This window comes from Protopterus annectens, chromosome 2.part0 (assembly GCF_019279795.1).
Source record: "Protopterus annectens isolate FY-2018-M chromosome 2.part0, PAN1.0, whole genome shotgun sequence".
Classification (NCBI taxonomy): Eukaryota; Metazoa; Chordata; order Ceratodontiformes; family Protopteridae; genus Protopterus; species Protopterus annectens.
Genome location: NC_056728.1, coordinates 849,665,104 through 849,682,506, shown reverse-complemented (window position 1 = coordinate 849,682,506; position 17,403 = coordinate 849,665,104). Strand labels below are relative to the sequence as shown.

Below are 17,403 nucleotides of genomic sequence, written 5' to 3'. Positions count from 1 at the left end.
GAACTCCGGTGCCGGTGGCGATGAAAAAGACATAGCTGGAGTGAGAATAAACTGGGGACAGTGCCAAGGCTGAGGCCGAAAGGACCACAGATGGCAGCACCGGGCCCGAAATTTTGACCTATTTGTGAGTCAACTCCTTGTGATCTCCAGAGGGAGATGAAGTGAGCGACCTCGAGGAGAAAGAACAACACCTCTTACGGGTTTTAGAAGGAGGGGGGTTGCCCTCTGACCCAGAGATAGCCTCACAGAAAGGAGTTTTAAGGAGGCCTTTTAGAATAAGTTTATTCTTCCTTTCATTCAGAGTCCTAGTCGAGAAATTTCTACAAATCCTACACAGTGGGGTCCACTGAAAGGTGGGAAGCATTCAGACAAACACACAAATCATGTCCATCAGAAAGTGGTAACTTACGGCCACATTCTGTACATTGTTTGAAACCAACATTTCTTATCCAACACTGTGATATCAAGGGAGAAACTATGACACTACTAAAAGGTTAAGAAACTACCCAGAAGGGTAAGAAGGGGGAAGAAGAATTACCAATGATGGTAATGGAGAATTAACTCAAAGGTAAGAAAAAGGATGGAAATTACTATAGGGAGAGAGAGTCTCAAAGTTGCGATAGGGTAGGAGGATAGAGAAAGTGAAGAAATGAAAATGTTCTAAACACTAATAATAGAAAAATGTCAAAAAATTGAACACTTAGTTGAGAGAGAAGGCTTGACACGGCTGTACAGCAACACGGCAAACAAGATCTGAGGTAACAGGGAGCAGAGCACTGCGGGTAGGATCTTGGCTTGAGAGTTTTTGGCTGACACGAGCTTGGTATAAGGCCGTCTCAGTTCTGAGGATGGAAGTGATAACCTATCAGTAAGGAATGAATGAAGATTAACAACATCAGATAAATTGTTCTAGCTGTAATCTATATGTTTAAGAAATGGATGTCAAGAAAATCATCTCGAGAGCACAGCAAAGCAAATTTCGAGAAGTGAATTTTGACATTCATGTCTGAAACACCTGACAAGTAAGCACTGACTGGAGAAACATGGTCATAATTCTCTGCAGTGCATGAAGCTACATCTGCTTTGATGTACTACTAGCTAAAGAGAAAAAAAGTGCTTTATGACTTAGAAAGCTGTGAAAACAGTGAGCTAAAGATAAAACTGCATTTTTATGTGTGTGTGTGTGTGGAAGAACAGGTTAAAGGAAAACTCTATCCTAGAACTAAAAAACTGGGTATTTTTTCACTCTGACGTAGATTATTTGCTTAAATCTACAGACTAGCAAAGCCTCTCTAAAAATGTTGAAGAAAAGTAGATCTTAACAGATTGTTTTACATAAGCAGCATCATACAGAAAGCAAAGAGATTGACAATTTCAGAAAATATAGCAATCAAATATCCATCCATCAAAAACCGATATCAAAATACCATGCAACACCTGTAGCAGTCTATGGAAATAATGGAGAACACTGGGCCATGCGCAAGTCACTGTCAAGAGTACAGATGTCAGTTTTGCTTGTGTCAGTACAAATATCAGTGTAACTTATTCACTATTTTTTTATTAACTTAAAATTAATAGAACAATAGGTTTTTGCATCACCACATCAGCATACATTTTCTGAACAACAGGAAGTATAAAATGCTAATATTCTGCATTACTGACTTATTGTAATCCTTAAAAATCAATGGATGAGTAAAAAACAGTGCATACCATCTACCTCGACATGGCTAACGTGTTCAACGCAATACTCCACCAGCTATAGTTGCCAAACTCACTGAACTGGGCATAAACACCTACACAATTTGATGGATTGCCAGCTGGCTCAGAGACAGAACACAGGAAGTCAGGATTGGTGAGACCACACTCCACAAACAGCCCTTTGTTTCACAGGCAACCTCAATAAAGTCTTTATAGTAAAAAATAAAATTACAACTGCACAGAAAAAATAGTCTTAGCGCTTTCGTTCATGTATTGGTGAACATCAGAAACTGTTTAAAAATCACTCATAGTACATTTAAATACAATGAAAAATGACATCACTTTTTAAAACATTGAATAACAACAAGTATAAAATACACACCTCTGAATAACATTTGCTTGATTTAAAGAAGCAGTACTTGTTACAATAGAACTATGTATTTTAAAACACGTTTAACACTAATAGTGTCATTAATACCTGGTGTAAAATCAGCCCTTAGAAAAACTTGTCCTTCAACTCTGTTGTTTTTCCAAAAAAATGTTGAGTCAACAAATGAATTTTGCTCCACTTTTTCAAGCACTACAAATTTAAATTTCTTGAAGTCAGTACAATTCAAACTATACTTAACCAAAGCATTAGGAATGTCATGTTTTTAATGGCCAACAAATGCTCTCTAAATCTGTCAATTTCCTAATGGTTTTCTCAATGTAAAACTATGGCGGTTCATGCACATTGCAAGATAAACTATACCTAGGATGTTACAATTCCATCAGTCTTTAGCTACAAAGTGAAAACCACAATGTTCAGAACAATAACTGTTACAATTATTAATAAACCTGCAACACTTATTATTACAAGGAGTAGTTCCACAAGAATATGTAACTGCTTGATGGGTCTTACTGTTTGTTCTGGTAACTATTTAAGATTATTGGTTCTTTTATAAACAAACTTGGGTTGTGTTCCTAAAATCTTTGTTAATTCCAAATTCCCTAAAATTATTTTCCAGTTTTCTGTAAGAGTATACTGAATATACCAGTCATTCAAACTTACTGCAACTGGGAATGAGAACCTTTTGCCTTCTTCAATATTATTAACTGTTTTAGATATAAGCCCTGCTTGTAAAATTGCTGGTAATTGTGTGCCCCTGGCTTGAATAACCTCAGAAACTATTTTATTGAGTTTGATCACTGGATACCCTTTTGCAATGAACATTTTAATAACATCTACCTCTTTTAGAAAATCAGTGTCAGAACTAATTAATCTACTTAATCTTCTAAGCTGACCTCTAAAAATGTTGTATTTCATAAGAATGGACGACAACTGTGCACATGTAAATAATTATTAGTAAATGTATTTTTCCTTAAAAATACAACTGTGAAACTTCAACATCAGGACTGATCTGGATATCTAAAACTTTAATAGTCAAGCCTATACTACTTACAACAAATTTCAGCCACGACATGCTATTATTAATTTCATGTACAAAATTATTAAAATGATCTAAACTACCTGTCCACAAGAACATGAGATCGTAAATATATCTCTTATACATTGTAATGTAGGGAAAGAAATGCATTTTAGTTAGAAACTCCATTTCCCACAAACACATTTAGCAAAGGAGGGTGCCACCTTTGCACCCATCACAATTCCCGAGGTCTGCTGATAAATTCCATCACCAAAAATAAAAAAAGTCATTAGTGAACATGATCTCTAATAAATAGAGTTCACGTCAGAACTTGCCTTACTGATGTACTTAACAAAATAAGACCTCACAAATTCGAAACCTTCTTCTTGATGTATAGCTATGTATAGGGAATTAGCATCTAAAATACAGACCATAGTTTCATTACTTGTAAATACACTGAGAGCATTAACAACCATAAGTATTTTAAATAATATAGGCTGCTTTGCACTATAGGATTGAGCACAGTGTCTAAATATGCCACAATTCTAACCGTTTTGTTGTTAGGACACTACTGGCCTGAAAGGCAAATTCTTAGAGTACTTTTGAATTTTTGGTATACTAAATATTTACCTATTCAAGGCTGCTCTATTTGTAAAAATTCAAACAACTCTACATGTAAAGACCGCTGATATAATAAATCAAGTAGTGCAAATCAACTTTATGAAAACTACGTCTTACTACATCTTTAGATACTTTTGTATAAAAGTTTTTACTTAATCATGGCATTATCATAATCACAGACGACCAAACCGTTCCCCTTATCTGCTTTCATAAACAGCAAATTGGCATAATTACACAATTTCTTAAGAGACAATTGTTCATTAACGGTAAGGTTAAAGTATTTATTTTTATATAAATCTACACCTTGGTAACAGCTGAAAACTGCATATAATTTTGTTTTGCACATCTTAATGAACACATTTAAAGTGTTAAACAGTGTGGGGTCAACCACACTTTTTTGACAGAAACTTTTGTATTAGAAACAGTTACACCATCCATAATATACTTCAGATTTAGTTTTCTTTAAAGTCAGTAAGTACCTCTATTAAATTAGCTTTCCAGTTTGGAATAAAGAAAAACCCTTTTGATAAAATAGAGTTCTTCTTCACTTAATACCTGGGTACTCAAACTGAAAACTTTCCGGTCGGGAATCAGCGATTTCTCCCTCTTTCCCATGTCTTTCCTTGACTGGATCCGATTTCTCTCACTGTTCCAAAACTCACCAAGATGTCATCTATGGGAGAAAGGGGAGCTGGGAGTGTGTTTGAAAATGTATCAAACTGTGTTGCTCCCCCATAAATGGAATCAAATCCACTGCAATTGATTGGTGCTGTTGCAATTGGGTGTCCAGTCCCAGAAATATCTTCCACTGGTTCACCAAAAGTGATCCAATGACACACCCAAATGAACTGCTGATCGAACTCCTGGGTTACTATTCTTTCGATACAAGTGTTGAGCCTTTAATAATATAGGCTTGTTTAATGCCATATGCTTGCAAATCTCTCTCTAATTTCTTATTTTTATTAATAACAGTGGCAACATGTATTTGAGTTTTAGCTAAAATTCCTTCATACGTTTGTTGAAACACCCAAAAAGAAGGATGGCTAATGATTTCAGTGTCTAGTAAATAAATTTCATCCTTCAACTTAATCATTTAGTGGAGTTCCATTCAATTAACAACTTTAACACCTGCAATATATTGCCATATAACTTATCTGAATAACCAAGACCATTAGGAAATTTATAAACTCTCAATCACAATGGTACAATTCCTTTTTCTCCTCAATTTCTTTATCACAACACAGGTTCAAATACAAATTATCTAGTTCAAGATATTTAAACGAGAGTATTTTCTTTTCAAGTTGCTACACCATGGTTTTACAGTTTGATAAAATAGGAATACTGGTCCCACAATCTGCTGACACTTTTAATAATTTTTTGGAAAAACAAGAGTTAAAATGGCACATTTTTCTAAGGGATGATCTTCTGCCAGGTATCAATGACACTATTAGCATCACAAGTGTTTTAAAATATAAAGTTCTGTCAGCCATAAAAGTTTTTTGCAACAAGTACTGTTTTTTTTTTTTTTTTAAATCAAACAAATGTTATTCAGAGGTATCTATTTTAAATGTGTTGTTATTGGATGTTTTTAAAAGTGATGTCATTTTTCTTTATATTTAAATGTACTAGGAGTGATTTTTAAACAGTTTCTGATAAAGTTCAGCATTAAATGAAAACATTGCCAAGATTATTTTCTGTGCAGTTGTGGTTTTATTTATTATTTTTTTTACTATGAAGGCTTTATTGATGTTGGCTGTGAAACAAATGGTTGTTCGTGGAGTTTGTTATATTGTTACCCTTTGGTGCTTTTAGTTTTTATCCAGGATCGGTGAGACCACCTCCACTAACAGACTGGTAACCAGTGGGGTACCTTAGAGCTCTGTCCTATTTATTATCTACTTCTCGGAAGTATAAGCTAGTGTCAAGGGCCTTTGCCGGAGCAGTTTCACAAATACTTGAAAACTGAGAGCTATCAAAAAATTCCCCCATGACACAAACATCTTACAAGAGGGTCTACCACAGACAAATGACTGGTTCCAAAGTCACAGATTAAAACTCAGTGCCAAGAAAATCCATTATAGTGCTTTTTGGGAAAACTGCCACCCAGGCTAATTGATCCATCAATAAGACACTCCCAATTGTTGACCTGGTAGTCTAGGATCCAGGAATATGTGTAGACAGTAATCTGACATTTGATCAACATGTGGTCAAGGTAGCAAGAAACTCATTCTATGTCAGCAAACTTATAAGTATGGTCATGGCATCTAGGTACAAAGAAATCACAGTTCCCCTTTATTTGGCCCCTATTAAATCCATCAATGAGTATAATTGTCCCCTTCAACATGCACCTGACCAGACATATGCAACAGCTGGAATACCCACAAAAGTTCCTTACCAGGAAAATCCAGAGTACATACACATTGTCCTATGTGGATCACCTTAAAGCCCTATCTCTATAATCGGTCTCCTACAGGTTACTGAAATCTATGCCTGGCATACTCAGATCCAGCTCTGTTGGGTCTTTTGGACATCTCTAAAAGAACAGCATCAGGACCACTAGATGCAACGATTTAAACTTTGCTTGTGACATAAAAAAGACATGTTGGCAAGACAGATACATGTCTCAGAGGATACCACTGCTCAGGAAGAGGTTACTCTGTCCATGTGAAACAGAGTCCATCCCTTACCCTGTTTAAGAATAACCTTGACCAATGGATGGGAAATCAGAAATCCACCTCATGCCTGGGCCACATGTACCTGACAGAGGCAGACAGTAATACCCAAACATACCCCCATAACCTCTAGAAACTTCCTAACTTAGACACTTCTCCTAATAAGCACCCATGACACATACGGTCAAAACTGGGTTGTGTTTCACGGCCAGGTTTACAAAGGCCCTGGTGGTCATTAGTGTAGTACATACCTATGAACATGAAAAAGTTAATAGCACAATACCTCTCAACTTCTTAGTGCAACAGATCTGGACAAAGCCAAAATAACAGGGGACAAAGGCTGTAAAATAAGGATAATTCTATGGAAGGATGGAAACTTAAAAAAACTGATAGAATAACTAGTTATGCACCAGCATGCATTTTCCGGACTGAAGTCTGAAACTCAAATGCACATCATCATTATTTAGTGACTTCAGTTCTCAATGATTGGCCAGAAATTCACAATTTTTTTCTGAAATAATAGCTTATTGGACACATATAGTACATGATACATTAATGCAAAGTCATCTCCCCTTTTCAGAAAGAAATTAATGACTTCATTCAAGCTCTATGGTCAGATAGATGTAACATTTCTAAATCTTTAGTTTTATTTAATCCTCCAATTCCCGAGATAATTCCAAAAACGAGTGCCTTTCTTTAGTCTATTCTTGCTATAGCCAGAAAAGTAGCTACTAAAAATTATAAAAGTACAGTTATCCTCTCTAGTTTTGAATGTATTAGTATGGGAAAAATTGTTTGCAGTAGTGAACTTCTAATATTATACATTCATGTAAATCTTGGCTTAAACTTAAAAACCTAGTTGAAAAATATTAACTGTTGTGATATGTATAACTGATGTATTGATCAGCTGTGGACCTATGTAAATAATTTGTTTTACGATTGATTTATCTACTCTTTTTGAAACCAAATATAATCATCATCATCATCTTCTTTCAGCTGTTCCCATTAGGGGTCGCCACAGCGGATCAACTGTTTCCATTTCTTCCTGTCCTCTGCATCTTGCTCTGTCACACCAACCACCTGCATGTCCTCTCTCACCACATCCATAAACCTTATCTTAGACCTTCCTCTTTTCCTGTTACCTGGTAGCTTCATCCTTAGCATCTTTTTCCCAATATACTCCACATCCCTTCTCAGCACATGTCCAAACCAACGTAATCTTGCCTCTCTGGCTTTGTCTCCAAACCTTACAACCTGGGCTGACCCTCTAATATACTTATTCCTAATCCTGTCCACCCTCGTCACACCCAGTGCAAATCTTAACATCTTCAACTCTGCCACATCCAGATCAAATGCCTGCCTTTTTGTCAACGCCACTGTCTCCAACCCATATAACATAGCTGGTCTCACTACCCTCTTGTATACCTTCCCTTTCACTCTTACAGGTACTCGTCTGTCACAAATCACTCCTGACACTCTTCTCCACCCACTCCATCCTGCCTGTACTCTTTTCTTCACCTCTCTTCCTCACTCACCGTTATTCTGAACTATTGACCCCAAGTATTTAAACTCATCCACCTCTGCCACCTCTACTCCTTGCATCCTCACCATTCCTCTATCCTCCCTCTCATTTACACACATGTATTCTGTCTTAGTCCTGCTGACCTTCATTCCTCTTCTCTCTAGAGCATATCTCCATCTCTCCCCTCTCCTCCACCTGTTTCCTACTCTCACTACAGATCACAATGTCATCTGCAAACATCATAGTCCATGGGGACTCCTGTCTGATCTCGTCTGTCAACCTGTTCATCACCATTGCAAATAAGAAAGGGCTCAGAGCTGATCCTTGATGTAACCCCACCTCCACCTTAAACGCATCCGTCACTCCCACCGCAGACCTCACCACTGTCACATGACCCTCGTACATATCCTGTACCACTTTTACATACTTCTCTGACACTCCTGACTTCCTCATACAATACCACAACTCCTCTCTAGGCACCCTGTCATATGCTTTCTCCAAGTCTACGAAAACACAATGCAACTCCTTCTGACATTCTCTGTACTATAATAATAATAAAAAAAGAAATTCACAAATGTTATGAAGGACAGACCAAAAATATGAGGCAAAAATCTGGACAGTGGAGAGGCAGACTTTGCATCAACATGCATTTTCAGAACAATAAGTATGAAACTCTAATGCATGACATTATTGACTGATAATAATCCTTAGTGGTGCACCCAAAACTTAAGTGTTACAACAGGCAGGGCAAAAATCAGGACCGGTCTGTAAAGTAGGACAGTTGTAGACATGTTTTAACACAGCGCTTCAGCAGATGGATGATTAGCATCGGATATTTTTTAAATATATTTATTTATTTTTTTAGGTTTTGTCTGAAAAGACTAATAAAGAACTGGTGGTAATAAGGCTTAAAATGTTTAAGCTTCGGCAGCTGGCAGCAGCGCGCAGCTGTCAAGCTACGTTACTGACGGAACATTCAAAGAAAGCATCACGTAAACACATTACGAGGTTCAGGTGTTCACATTATCCCCAACTCCTAAATATACATACATACTATTAAAATATCTCTAAAGGTGGTCAGTGTACGCATTACCTATAGGTTTATCCAACCTCATAAGCCTGAGGTAAGGTTGCGCTGGTTTCGGCGCCCATTCCACAACACTCGCGGGTGAAAGCAAACTAAATGCCCTTCTTCCACACAGTGTAGCATGGTAGCCCACCAAACCTGAAGTGGAACAGCGGTCTCTGCGTTTGCTGAGCAAGTCACGTGTAACATTCTGCTTGTAAATGTCAAAATCCCTGAATTTAGGGGCAGATTCCCTTTCTCCTTTGCTGATCCTTTGACAGTACCATGCGTGGTTTGCTAGAACCCGTGGGTAATACGTGAATACACTCGAGTAGGGCAGCTGCAGCAGACGTGCAGGGAAGTTCAAGATCATACCAGCTGTTTGTAGACTAAAGAACAGTGACCTTTCTTCAAAAATGCACAATTAAAGCGCTTTAACTTACAAAGTGTACGCTTCTGGCACAGAAAAAAATACATAAAATGTCTCCTGTAATCCAAATATTCATTGCTGCTAAATCTCATTATTTAACAACATTATCAAAGAGAAAGCGTAACCCCTTATTTCACATTTCCGTATGTGAAGCTAGGCATTATGGGAAACCTTGTCTCCATTGACGTTTTCCGGGTTACGAGAGAAACTTGTGTACTTTAAATCGTTGCATTTATTTAAACCGCCAGCGCTGACAGCAACATAAATAGAGGATTCTCCGATTTAAGCACGTATGCGCATTAAATGACATATAAATACTACTTTGCTTGCATAAGCTAGTCGATGAACTGTCTTAAACAAGTAAGTCAAAGCAAACGCGCTTTTACACTTGTCGGAGTGGGCAAAGTGGTGCTATGTTTTATACACAACTTGACATTAAGCAAACATTGATATGGTTAAGTAAAAATGCAATGCTACAGTCACTAAAAACACAACGGCTAGAGGGAAAAGTCAACTCTGTTGTAGTAACTATATAGACAACAGCAAGAAAGTTTAATCGATTTTGTTGAGGATCGCTAACCCACCAAATGCGCAGTAGCAAGCCCCGCCCCAACTCCGCCTGACACCTAGCGTCACGGCCTTATCCCTAAGCACTCCCAAGTCCCAACTAATCACTCATCCTGCCTGCTTGGCCGCATTAATATTCGTAGCGTGCTTATGCACATTTTAACCACCAAAACATTACTTGAAACGCAGTCATGCAGCACTTATAATCTAGCAAGAAATTATGATAAATCACCAAGGTTTAAAAGTGAGGAAACAGCAAAAATGCATCCTTCACTTGCACGAAGGATGAATATTACATGGGTATATGGGATGATCCAGCTGTGAGTTTTTCTAATTATACTCAACCAATTGCCATTGGTTAATGATATTTATATAAATGTAGTTATAAACAGATTTATAAAGTCAGGGAAATCAGGAATGATGAAGTCACTGTTTGTTAGTTACATTAGACTCAAACCCGAGTATGGAATAACAATATGGAAACATTGCAAATAAAAAGCATGAGTTAACTGGAAGGAGTACAGGTGAATATATCAGAGGCATCCATGGATGTGAATTTAAGATAAACTAAAATATCTGAACTTGTACAGTGTCTCATATGGATATTTAGGAGACCATATTGTATAGGGCATTTAGAGACAACTACCTCTGGGAATATGGGTCTGATTCTCAACTACTTTATGATAACCCTCATCTATGAAAATGAGAAAGTGAAGTGTACTAATTGATTCTCAGTGTAGCTGATGTATGAAATCTTCTTCTTTTGGCTTTTCCTGGTTAGGGGTCGTCACAGCAGATCACCTGTCCTCTCATGATGAAATAAACTACCAAATTATATTAAAGCAAGCCCTAGTTTAAATACTTTTAAAAACAGCCTGGGCAATTATTATGGAAATTACTGTTTCTGTATATTGTCAGGCTAGAAAGATGTTATTGCCAATGCTTGAAGTATCTGAATGGATGGATGAGTGCACGGATATGAAAGAAAGTAGATACAAAGCAGGAAGAGAATGTAGAGAAAAGTGTGGAGTGTAAGAAAGAAATTAGGAGTTACAAGGTCAAGAAAAATAGGGAATAGTGGGTAAAGAAATATACAGCTCTTCGGAGTGGAACTGGCTTTTTATATTATCATAGTAAAGATAGCCAGGGGCAGTACACAAACAGGACTAGGTGCCCATGAGGATTTGCCTTAGAAAAAAAATAAAGTCCATCAAGATACAACTATTTCATAGGTTCATAGTCAATTTTGCTTTCAAATGTTAGAATCAAACCCTGCACCTTGTGTCTGTTAATCATTATAACAACCTCCAACCTTTGATGGCTAAAGAAGTACAATTCATTAGATTTAGTGATGTAGTTAAGAGTATATGGGCACACCAGCAGAATTATTACATTTACCAATTAACAGCAACATTTTGTCTGCTGATACAAGACGCTGGGTTGGTACATGGGGGTTTAGGGGATATTTGTTTACATATAAGCTTATTATATGGGGTTCAGGGGATATCTGCTTGCTTATGGGTTATGATTAATTACACAAAAAAATCCATAACAGTATATACACACACCTAAACCATTCCACTGCTTACTGCAGAGACTACACAGTAGGTGTCTTATAATGCAGTGAAGCCCCCCAAAAAACATAGCTTGTTTATCATATATATAATCATATTTCATTAATACCATCTTCTGAAGTCAAACCACCCCTTAAAAATACTTTCTTGTTTTTTTCCATTGTATTTGTCTGCTTACTGCAGAGACTACACAGTAGAAGTGGGTTAGTTTGTGCAGTGAACACAAACATACCTATTTTCTCCTAAACCAGAGAAATATAAACTTCTGAAAGGGATGCCAACCCAAAACACAGTATTATTTCTTTTCCCCGTTGTTTTATTATACAAAATTGTGCTGCTGTAAGTAGCTGTTTTTGCCAAAGGAAGATTACAAAATTATACAATTTAAATGTGCTTCTCAAGTAAAAACCCATACAGACATGAAAACACCTGCTTCGGAATGAAAAGCCATTGATTACTTGCTTTTTCTGTAATAAACCGTGTTTGGCAGCTGTGAATACTACTGTTGAATATAAGCTGCTGTCGAGGAAATGTATGCATGATGTCACAGGCAAATCTGCATTCCATGTCAATCATGGCATATTTGCATATTGAAGTTCCGGCCTCTGCCTTGTCAATCACACAGGCCATGCCCCATTCCTGCATGAATCTAAGGGTGGGTTACTGATCCTCAACAAAACCGCTTAATCAAATCTAACTGCAAACTGTAAATTACGTATGAAACAAGCAGTACAGTTTTTATGTTTTTTTACATTTTCATTACGTACTATGGTATGTATTGCATAATGAACTTTCTGATTATATATGAAAAACTCCCTTTTCAAACAAATCAAAGGGGTGGCTATGGGTGCTAAATGTGCCCCCACCTACGCAAATATTGTCTTATCTAGATGGGAGGAATTATACATTTTGAATTGTCCATTTGCTGCACACTGGTGTTTATACAAAAGATTTTTGGATGACATAGTTATTTTTTGGAAGGGCACATATGATTTATTTTTGGAATTCTTGGAATATTTAAAAGGTACTACCACATTTTTGGATTTTACCTTTAGTTACAATCCACAATTTCTTGATTATTTGGATGTTCACCTTATTAAAACCCACAATGGTTTTTCATCCAACATTTTTCGTAAAGACACTTTTTCCAATTCGTATCTTCACTTTAAAAGCGGTCATCCTTTTTTTCAGAAAAAGAACCTTGTTAAGGGACAGCTAGTACGTATTAGCAGGATGATATCTGAAGATGATGATTTTCTTATTGAAAGTAACAAGCTTTTAGTGATGTTTAGGGACAGGGGATATCCCCAGTGTCTTTTAGATGAAATGTTGGAAGTTGTGGTTCAGGGGAGAAAAGATAGGTTTGCTCCTATTCTAGGACAAGAACCCCCTGACACCACGATTACCAATACATTAAACCAAATACCTGACAATTTTGGTGAAGCTTTTATAATCGATTATTCAGGTGATTCAGGTGTCATAAAAGAAACTGTTATGAGGGAATGGGACAAATTTGTTGAACTATCAGATTTAGAGTTTTTTAAGAACAAGCCTTTAAGGTTTATTTAAAGAAAGGACCCAAACTTTAAACAACTTTTTGAGTTTAACCAATCCAAACCCATTCAGAGTATGGGAAGAAGGCCAGGGACTTTCAAATGTGGAGCTTGCTCCCAATGCATGTATATAGCCAATCAGACCAATATTTATCTCCCATCCAGGGATAGGAATTTGGTGAGTGAAAGTTTTTCCAACTGTAACACCCACGGTGTTGTTTATATTGCAATATGCAATTTTTGCAACTCATTTTATGTGGGGAAAACTGAAAGAAAATTGAAGAGCCGTATATATGAACATCAATATGAAATTAGAAAACAGTCCAACAAAAATGCATTATATAGACACACTTTAAAATGTCCTCAAGCTTCTTTTTTGTTTTTTGTGTTGGAAATTGTTCCAAAAGAATTAAGGGGAGGTATGTGGGAAGCAAAACTGGAATATAGAGAATTATTATGGCAAATTGTGTTAGATTCCACAAAATTTCCAGGTTTAAATGACACAGTTTCAATTTCCTCTGTACTCAAGCTTAGAGCAGCCAAATTGTGATATTTTAACATGCCACTGGGGGGCAATGTTGTATAACTATTGATCATTTCTTGGTCAACCAAGGACTTTTTAATTAAATAATTTATTTATAATATTCATTTATATACCTTATATAATACTATTTCAGTATTATTTTTTATATATATACAATACAATGTTCTTTTTATTAAGTACACAATAATTTTAACCACACTGTACAGTATTATCTTTTGTATCTATGGATATTAACTGATGAATTTTTCTTAATTAATTATATGCCTTTTATTGAATAATTTAATCAATTTTAATTGTTTAACCAATGTATAAAAGGCACATTTACTGGATGTAAAGTATTACTTCTGATGAAGACCTTGATGTCGAAAACGTATCCAGTTTTGTGGCGTTAATGATTTGTTTCTTGGCGTTTGTTTGAATAAACCAGCATCATTTTTAAGGTTTCGTACCTTTATTTGGATTCCACAGCAAGCTTCTTCTTTGGTTTCAGTACCTGTTTAGCTTGCCTTGCCATTTTCTTTGGCTTTTTAGGCAATGTCACAACAACAAAATTCCTGACATGAAAACATCAAACACAAGGAAACTAAGTGTCATGCTGCCAAATGCTAAGAGTTTAAATCAGAAACTGCACTCTCTGGAAGCACTCATCTCTCTGGAAGATGTTGACATCTGTGCAGTCACAGAAAGTTGGCTCCAGGCCACAGAACATACCCCAGCTTTGCAAGGCTACAATGCCTTCCACACTTTCAGACCACAAATTGAAGGTGTAAGAGCCAAAGGAGGTGGAGTATCTATCTTCACTAAAGATAATTACACCTCTAGACTGGTTAGACAAGAAAACTCTATGGAGCTACTACACGTCCAAATTACTGTGGATAAGCCCCCCCCTTTCAGGTCATCAGCAGTGACAGGTCTACTTCCAAGAACCAAGATGTCCACACAGCTTATTTAGAGCTACTTGAGACAATTAAGGTACAACCTAACACCCTAATCGTGGGTGACTTCAACTATCTTTCCATTAATTGCGAAACTTATGTGAACCCAAACTCACTTGCACAAAAGTTCCCGGACTTTTTTAACTCAAATGTCCTGGAACAAATACTGTACCACCCCGCAAGAGGCTCCAGCATTCTAGAAAAGGTCCTAACCAATATGAGTGACCGATGCAACATCTCAAGTGCAGGGCCTGCACTGGTTAAATCCAACCATTAATCAGTCATTTTTGAAATAGCAATAGCACCAGAACTCCCCAAAGGAGAAATCAGGCTAAAAAAAGTTCACCAAAGCTAACTATACCCTCCTAAGGGAAGGTATAATTAACTTCCAAGCTCCAGTTTCCACAGATGGCATTGACAGCTATATTAAGGTGTACATTGATGCACTGTGTAAACATCTGCACAAATGTATAGACACAGCTGCAGTGGATAGGATTAAAGCAAGATCATCAAGAAAAGACAAACCATCCCGGTGGACGTCTAGCATTAATAAATTATACAATAAGCAAAATAAGCTGCTGTCTAAAAATACAAAAGTGAGACCCCAGAACTGGAAGAGCACCCTCCTCAACCTAAACAAGCAAATAAGACAATTCACAAAATCTTCAAAGAGCAACTATGAGGAAAATTTAGCAACCATAGCCAAGGATAACCATAAGGCTTTCTTCAGCTATGTCCACAACCTAAAAGGTAGGACTCAGATGTGTGCTGACCTAATTGTGGATGGCACCACACACAGTGACCCTGCAGAAATTGCAGACCTGCTAGCAGAGAAGTTTGGTATACATTTGACCTCCTATCCCCCCTGGGCATACCTCAAACCATGTCTTTATCATCTCCTCCTCCTTGTATCTCCAAAGAGCAAGTCATTAATGCTCTCTGCAAGGCTATAAACACAGCCTCCATGGAACCAGATGGCATTCCGGGCTGAAATCTTAATGTTCTAAAACAAGAGCTAGCTACTCCATTAAGCACTCTATTCAACCACAGCCTGAGTACTGGCTTTGTCCCCACTGAATGGAAAACAGCAAGTTATCCCCATCTACAAGGGTGGCTTGGCAACAGGCCCGGGTAAGCATAAAACTATAAGTATAACCAGCCTCATCTGTAATGGAATGGAACAAATCATCATGGACCTCATAAATAAGTATATAGGTGACCTCCAAACCCTGGAGTTGTCCCAGTTTGGTTTTGTTAAGGGCATGCTAAATCTGGTGGACTTCTTCAAGAACATGACCAGTGCCATAAATGAAGGCAAAGCTGCGCACACAGCCTATCTTGACTTGGCCAAAACCTTCACCTCTGTCCCACATTTGGGCATCATTGAGAAACTAACTAACCCAATTGAATATTAACCCCTATGTTGTCAAGTGGGTTGTAAACTGGCTCATAGATTGACAACACTCAAAATGGGAGACTTTACCTCTACCAGCAGACCTGTCACCAGTGAGGTCCCACAAAGGTCAATGCTGGTCCCCCTCTTGTTTGACATATACTTCTCAGATGTTCAAGCCAAAACAGAGGGGCTGTGGCTAACCAAGTTTGCAGATAACTGCAAATCAGTGGCATAACTAGAGTTTGTGCTGCCCAGGCTGGTTTTGAGTTTGGCACCCCCCTCACAAAACATGGTCAAATGGGCCCCCCATACACAGCCCTCCCCATAGCAGCCATTTTAATGTCCCATTACTTGGCTATCTCTCCCCATTTACCATAAACACTGTAATGTACATACTGCTTTATGCTTTACTTCTGCAATGATTACTTGGATTTCATTTAAAACTTTTATTTTAAATGTTATAGCACAAACACTGATAGACATCTGCTAAACAAAGCAGTACAGCCTCATAATGGAAACAGACTTAGCATTAAAACTTCTCTGCCCTTGAAACTCACACTCATTGTAACCCACATTCAAAGAAAATGTATCTGGCCAGTGGCGTCTAAAATTTACCTTTGGGCTGTTTTCAAATTATAGGCCCCTTGCAGACATATTTAGGACCATGCAAACATACATGCGTTCTTTGATTCACCTTCCTGATTGTACTAAATTATATTCCTTGCATAATATAGCACACTTGTTAGACCATATTTTAAATTTTTTGTTTTCAACATTTTTCCAGTAAGCAATGAAACAAAATGTATGAACCAATATTGACAAAACTGCCTAATTCAGAACATTTGCATCATAAAAGTCTACTCAAATTTTTGTCATTACAATCCACCAATATCAGTAAATATGCACAATCTCTGCAGAGGTAAAAGTCATCTAAATAATTCCACATTAAAGAGATCTGTAACTAATGAAGAGGTCGCTGCTAGCAAACAACTTTATATTTCATTGTTTCATCTACAAATAAAGTACCTGTTGCTCTTGCAGAATACATTGTCTATGTTTCATTAAAAATGATAAGCTAGTAATATTGCAATAGGGAATGGATGGCAAACTGATAACAGGTTCATAGTTACTAGGTATCTCCTCCAAAGGAGGACATACTCAGGACTTCAGCATTCACCCCCTTTAAAGTACAACACAGTACAGTATTAGCAATCCATCTACATACTGTGGAAGTAGAACCCAGAGCCTTCTGCATCAAAAGCAAGTATACTACCTGGTGTGCTACTAACAAAGCAAACAGATTTGGCATAAGCAGCACTAAATTACTCTTCCCCTGAAGCTCTCAGCTCCTTGTAAAATCTACTTGACACTCATCTCTCTCTCAACTTTGCAACACAAGAAATCTAGAAAAAGCCAACA

At 37.3% G+C, this 17,403-nt stretch overlaps 1 protein-coding gene across 1 annotated transcript in view; it reads right to left on the bottom strand.

Annotated features, from left to right (window-relative positions):
• The window catches only part of COQ2 (coenzyme Q2, polyprenyltransferase), a 403,478-nt gene extending 393,724 nt beyond the window's left edge, over positions 1 to 9,754 (bottom strand). Inside the window, exon 1 of the mRNA XM_044061117.1 lies at positions 9,013 to 9,754. Coding sequence (XP_043917052.1) covers positions 9,013 to 9,358 — 346 coding nt within the window. The 5' untranslated portion in view covers positions 9,359 to 9,754. The remainder of the gene's footprint in view (positions 1 to 9,012) is intronic.
• Positions 9,755 to 17,403: the final 7,649 nt, after the last annotated feature.